The 6,167-nt window shown below is 55.2% G+C and overlaps 1 protein-coding gene across 1 annotated transcript; it reads right to left on the bottom strand.

Moving 5' to 3' along the window:
* Positions 1-2,979: 2,979 nt before the first annotated feature.
* On the bottom strand, positions 2,980-6,076 carry MMAB (metabolism of cobalamin associated B). The gene is made up of 9 exons (XM_048323196.1): positions 6,024-6,076; positions 5,854-5,912; positions 5,683-5,776; positions 5,524-5,581; positions 5,007-5,079; positions 4,742-4,839; positions 4,378-4,442; positions 3,716-3,775; positions 2,980-3,569 (listed from the first exon to the last, which is right to left on the bottom strand). Exons 1-9 carry the CDS (start codon positions 6,056-6,058, stop codon positions 3,482-3,484), a joined length of 630 nt encoding a protein of 209 aa, XP_048179153.1. The 5' UTR covers positions 6,059-6,076; the 3' UTR covers positions 2,980-3,481.
* Positions 6,077-6,167: the final 91 nt, after the last annotated feature.

Raw genomic sequence — 6,167 nt, 5'->3', positions numbered from 1 at the left:
TCAATCCTGACCCCTCTGCAGCTTCCCTGAGCTGGTTTGAGCTCTCCCTGTGTCACTCTGCCTCTCTGCGTCTGCCCTGCCACGGCAGGGACGGGAACACTGGGGTGAGGTGGGCACTGGGGTGGGCACTTTGGGCCAGGCTGCAGCACAGGGGGAGCTGAGGGTCCCACACAGCCCCTTCCTCCCCAGACAGGCTCAACCTGCTCCTGTTAGGCACAGGGCCGATGGTTCCTACCCTGGGTTGCTCCAGGGTGGGGAGGATTTTTCCTTGCCTATTTCCAGGCTAAATGGGCATTTTAGGAGCTTGTGAGACCACAGGACTTGCCCTGCTGGAGGACCTGCGGTGCTGTCTGCTCCTGCAGCTCCAGTGGAGCTCTCGGCTCCCCACTGCCAGGGCTGTGCACCCCAAAACTCACTGGGCTGGGGCTCCAGCACATCCTGTCGAGGTGGGGGCTCTCATCCCTCTCCTCCCTTCTGAGCCCTGGCCCAGGAAATGCTGCCTTGTGTAAATTTACTTTTGACTTGGCACAATGGATGTTTGTGTCATTGCTGGCGGAGCAGCAGCCGTTCAGCTGCTCCCACATCGTGGTGGTAATCGAGGTGCTTGAGTTATAGCCCAACTTATTCCGTTTTACAGCTCCTACAGTGTTAACAGATGTACGGGCGTCTGATCCAATCATGCAGCAAGAGATTTTGGGGCCAGTTCTTCTCGTTTTGACAGTGTGGAAGCTGGGAGCAGCCATACATTTTACAAACAAGAATAAACGACCCTTAGCAACATATGGCTGTGCTGGCAGCTCCGGAGCGATCCCAAATCAGGCACCCTGCGAGGCAGGAATGTTGCTGGGCGCTGGAGCCGGGCAGCCTGGACAAAGCATCTGCCTTCCCCTGTGATATTAATGAGGTGCAGGCACTGGAATCCCTATGTTGTATGGCTGGGAGAGCTGGGAAGAGACAAAGAGCTTGGAAAAACAACTGCCAGCCCAGAGCAAGGGAGCTTTATTTGGTTTAAAAGCTGGGTTTTGTTTTGGTCACTCTACTGCTGCTGCCTGGCTGAGACCTTGTGGGGTCGGGAGCTGGGGCAGCTCGGCTGCCCTGTGCCTCTGCTCCAGCCTGGTGGGGAGGGTGCACCAGAGGAATCACAGGAAACCCAGGATCAGCTGGGTTGGAAAAGCTCTCCAGGATCATCGAGTCCAACCTGTGACCGATCCCCACCTTGTCACCAGCCCATAGCTCTGAGCGCCACATCCAGGCATTCCTTGGATGTCGACTCCAAACCTCCCTGGGCAGCCCCTTCCAGTGCCTGACCACCCTTTCCATGAGGAAATTCCTGCTGGTGTCCAAGCTGCCCCTCCCCTGGCCCAGCCTGAGGCCGTTCCCTCTCCTCCTGTCCCTGTTCCCTGGGAGCAGAGCCCGACCCCCCCCGGCTGTCCCCTCCTGTCAGGGAGTTGTGCAGAGCCACAGGGTCCCCCCTGAGCCTCCTTTGCTCCAGCCTGAGCCCCTCAGCTCAAGAGCCCATGGCTGTCCTGTGACCTTGGGGACAACTCCCAGGGCAGAATGTCCTGGCCCAGCTCTGCTGAGCTGCAGCCTTGTCTCAGCTCCCTCCTAAAGTCAAGCCCTGCTTAGTGATGCATGAGGGTCACCCCAACACCTCCCTCTGCCTCAGCCCACCACAAACAACTGCTGTGGGTAGAGAGGGAGGGGGCAGCTGGGAGCACCCCAGTAAATTTAATCTCTCCATCATGTGAAGTGTAGTAGCTTGATTTATTTCTCCTTGCAATCCAAACAATGCCAGCTTTGGTCCCAAAACAGTAGTGAGATTTCTTCCCCCCAGCTGGAAAAAAAAAAGGAAATACTATAAATCCCTCCCTGAGCTGATTTATGGAGCATTTGTGAAGAATTTATATTGCAAAGGGTTTTATTAAATTAAACTTGAAAAGCCTCTTGATTCCTGAGGTTCAGTCCTGGAGCTGGAGCTCTCGTAAAACTGGATGGAGCAGGCAGAGGGAATGGCTGAGGTGACACTGCAGCTGATGGGACCATCCAAATCCAGAGCATTTGTCACCGGGATGTGTTCCAGGCTGAGGCTTGGAAAATTACTCCATGAAAAATGTGCGTTAACAAGAGCCATGAAATATCTGCCTCAAACCCAGGTGAGTGATGAGACGGGGGATCTGTTAGTGCTGGGCATTCCTCACTCATTCCTGGACATTCCTCACTGGCCAAAAAGGGACACAGAGCCAGGGATTCTTTGGAGAACAAGTTTAAGGTTATTCCTACTCAGATAATTGAGCAGGGGAAGGGCGGGATGGATTTAAAAGCTGCCCCACTAAAAGCAGGACAAGCCCTGGATGGGCATCACCACCTCGCAGCCCACAGCATTCCCTGGGGGAAAAATTACCCCGCCTGGGTTCACATGGATTCCTCCCAGTTGGATTTCCAAGCTGGAAGCAGCTTGGATTCGAGTGCAAAGCTGGACCTGGGGGTGCGATGTGGCTGCGAGCTCCAGCCTGCTCTGCCGAGGGCTCCGTGGAGCAACGGTCCCAGGGTCAGCACGGACACCTCGGGAGGAGCCCTCGGGGTGTTCTCCTCTCACCCAGCTCCAGCAGGGCCCTGCTGCTCATCCCAACCCCTTTTCCTGCAACCTCAGTGCCCTGAGTGCTTCCAAACCCCAGGCTCTGCTCCTCCAGCTGTTCCTGCAGCCAGAGGGGCAGCTCCACGTGAAGACAACTCCAGCACATGGACCCTGGGATTTGGCCTTTCCTCCTTTTACCCCCTCCATCCTCCATTCTTGGCAGAGGATGCACAGAGACATTCCTCACATGCACAACAAGAGGCAGCCAAAGCCAAGGAATTCTTGGTGCATTCCTGTAAATCTGTACAGCTCAGCTCCAGCCGGGGCTGATGGATCGGAAGGGACTTAGAGCAGCAAAGCACACAGGGCTCGCTGTTAAAATGTGACAGTTTGTGGCCCTTTGGTACAAGGAAATTCACATTTATTATTTCAGAGCTGCAGACACAATTCCCAAACGCCTCCAGCTGCTGCTCCATACGAGCACTGTGACTTCAAAGGAGGAGCTGATTGTTTGCCCTTCATCATCCCTCAGAGTCGTGTCAGAGCCTTCCCACAGCACCTGCTGCTGCCCAAGGAAATGAAGGCATCTCCAAAATGCTACTGGAATTCTCCTGCCTCAACTCCCACCTGGGAGAAGCAGTGACTCCAGAGCCATCCCCACATGGGATATGCGGAGCAGGCCCAGGGAACAGAACAGGTGTGTCTGCGTCCCTTCCAACTCAGGATATTCAGTGATTCTGTTTCTCTCAGCATTTATCAACAAAGTCCTGGTTATCTCACAAGGAAGCTCTTGGCAGCTCCTATTTCCAGCCCAGGCTTGTTCTCTTTCCCTTCCTTGATGGACAAGAAAAGCAGTCAACTGGATTTAGTTTTCCATGATCAAGGAAAAAACATTCCAGCTCCCAGCTAGGGCTCAGGTTTTATGTAGATTTTCTCTTCCTTCCCTTCCTTCATTGCAGCATAACGTGCCAGGACAAAGAGATAGTCACTGAGCCTGGAAAGCAAGGGAAAAGAGGAAAGCCAGTGATCTTATTGCAGAAGAGAAGCTTGTCGAGAAGCAAAACCCCCCAGTTTTATCCCCAGAACTAAGGGAATGCTTCAGTAGGACAGAGCAAAGGTTTGGGGTTTTCATTTTTTTACCTGTTTAAATACTTGGCCACGTTTGGATCTGCTTCCCCTGCTTGGACTAAAGGGACCACGCTGGGAAAAGCAAAGGGAAATGTTGGTGTTTAACTTTCCAGCTCCGAGTGCACAAAAAGCTGCAATTTGCTGGAGCCTCTTCCCAGCCCAAATCTCCCCTGGGGTCCCCACTCTGACTCCCCCAGCACCTGTGAAGGATCTGAGCTTCCCAGAGGGATCTGGGAGGGGTAAATGATGCCAGTAATGTTTGTGTCTGTCCCAGAGGCCCCCAGCTCTGCTCCTCCAAGGATACTCATCCTTGAACAGAGAGAGAGACTATTTACACGGGCCTGGAGTGACAGGACACGGGAGAATGGCTTCCCACTACCAGAGGGCAGTGTTAGATGGGATACTGGGAAGGTGGGGAGACTCTGGCACGGGCTGCCCCATCCCTGGAAGTGTCCATTATTTTGGGGCTGCAGAATCCCAAAAGGTTTGGGTTGGATGACCCAGCTGAGGGGAGGGTCTGGCTTTGTGCCTCCTGCACTTCTGGAATTGGACTAAACAAACAAAAGCTTGGCTTGAGCCCCCAGCCCAGCCCAGCCCTGGCTGCTGGCTCCCAGTGCCCTGGTTTGCTGTCACTGGGGTGTCCCCACCCCCTTTTCTCCCAGCACAGCACTCACCACCTCTCAGCCCTGCGGCACACAGCTCGGGAGAAGTGGAGAGCAGCACTGCTCTTGCCTCCAGACTGGAACAGCAAGGAAACACCACTCAGTGTCTGCACCAACAGGGAAAACCCACCCCACCCCTCCCCTCCCTGCGAGGGCTCAGCACGTCTCACACACATGGAACTGATCCCTGTGCCACGGCCAGGCAAGGCAGGGATATCCCAGTGCAGTAGGGTGGGGAAATGTAACTCCCAGCTCCTCGTCTCTGCTTTTCTCTTGGCATTTGCCTGTAGAAATAGCAGCCTCCCAGCCTGCTTTCCCATGGCAAGCAGTGGAGCAGGGCTGCCCTAAGGAAGTGAGGGGCACAGGCAGCACCTACGGGCAGGATGAAGGCTCTGAGGGGAGGGAGCTGCTCTGAGTAATTGTCAATCCACTGCTCCAGCTCCAGGACGGGCTTCTCGCTGAAAGATGTTCGTTCTACAGGGGGGAAAGAAGAATTGTCTGAAAAGAAGTGATTCGGCAAACAAATTGAACTCTGCTTCGGCTTTCTTGGATCAGCAAGTCCAACACACCCCTCAGCATCCCACCCCCACCACCACCACCCAACTCCAGGCTGTGCCCAAGACAGGAAAGGCAAGACTTACTCCGGTGAGCCTCCCTGGCCGAGGAGAGCGGCGTGGCGAGGTTGGAGCCCACATCCTGCAGCATGCACTGGACCTGGACAAAAATCATAACTGCTGTCACTCCCAGCCATGGCTTTTTACATTCCTGTGCTCAGCAGAGCTAATCAGCCAAACTCACAGGCTGCCCGGGCAGGACCTTGTGTCACTGCTGTGCCCACGTGGTTGGTTTGTGCCCCAATTTCAAACCTGCGACGACAAAACTCATGTCCATAACGTGGATCTGACTTATCTCAGCATAAACCTAGAGATGAGCCTGTCTGCTCATAACTAATCACTTGATCTACCAGTTTCCTCCTTGGTTAAAGGAGTTTACCTCTTAGAGAGCAATCAAAGGGGTCTCAAAGATTTATATATTGAAATGCTAAATGTATTGAATTCCTGTGTGTCAGTGGGAGCACTGTGGCTAAAATTAAGGAGCTCATGTTTTAATAGCACAGATAAGGGACTGCACTGGGTGAAGATTATCATTAATACTCACTTTATGAAGCTGATCAACAAACGTGTGGCCCTTTTCACTGCTAAACTCACCAGCCAGCCTTGGTTAGAGAGAAAAAACAAAACAGAGTTAGCTGGGAATGAAGAAATCATAACAAATATGATTTCCCATATGAAACCCACGGTTTGGATACTCCCTTACCCGATGGCCGAGCTCAGCTCGTCCGTGGCTCCCAGGGCCTCGAAGATCCGGTCACCCTTCGGCCGCCGCTCCCCGGTGAAGGTGCTGGAGAATCCTTTGGGAAAGGCGGGAGGCGCTCAGGGCTCGGGTGGGGAGCTCTGCCCGCGGCCCCCGGGGCTCCCCGGGCTCTACCTGAGTCTCCCGTCCTCGTGTAGATCCTCGGGGCCCGCTCGGGAGCGGCGCGGTCAGGGCTGCGGGGGCACAAACCGTGAGGGGACACCGGGGGGACAGGGGACAGCGTGAGGGGGAACGACACCGTGAGGGGGGGAAATGACACCGTGAGGGGATCCGGTTCCTCCCACCTGCCCGCCTCGCTCCGCCACCGCCGCCCCGCCATCCCCAGCGGCCCCTGCAGTGCCCGTCCCGCCGCCACCGCCCGCCGCCACATCCCTCCCGGCCGCCGCCGCCGCCGCGCCGTGACCCTGCGTGGCCACCGTCCCGCCCTC

This window comes from Corvus hawaiiensis, chromosome 18, assembly GCF_020740725.1.
Source record: "Corvus hawaiiensis isolate bCorHaw1 chromosome 18, bCorHaw1.pri.cur, whole genome shotgun sequence".
In the NCBI taxonomy this organism is placed as follows: domain Eukaryota; kingdom Metazoa; phylum Chordata; class Aves; order Passeriformes; family Corvidae; genus Corvus; species Corvus hawaiiensis.
The sequence above is the reverse complement of the archived record's forward strand: the minus strand, read 5'-3'. Positions and strand labels throughout refer to the sequence as shown.

Excerpts from the sequence above, each read along its gene's own strand:
- MMAB (XM_048323196.1), bottom strand. The coding sequence starts at position 6,058 with ATGGCGGGGCGGCGGTGGCGGAGCGAGGCGGGCAG. Across the intron at positions 5,913-6,023 it reads TGGCGGAGCGAGGCGGGCAG|CCCTGACCGCGCCGCTCCCG; the intron begins GTGGGAGGAACC and ends GTGCCCCCGCAG. Across the intron at positions 5,080-5,523 it reads TTGTTGATCAGCTTCATAAA|GTCCAGTGCATGCTGCAGGA; the intron begins GTGAGTATTAAT and ends ATTTTTGTCCAG.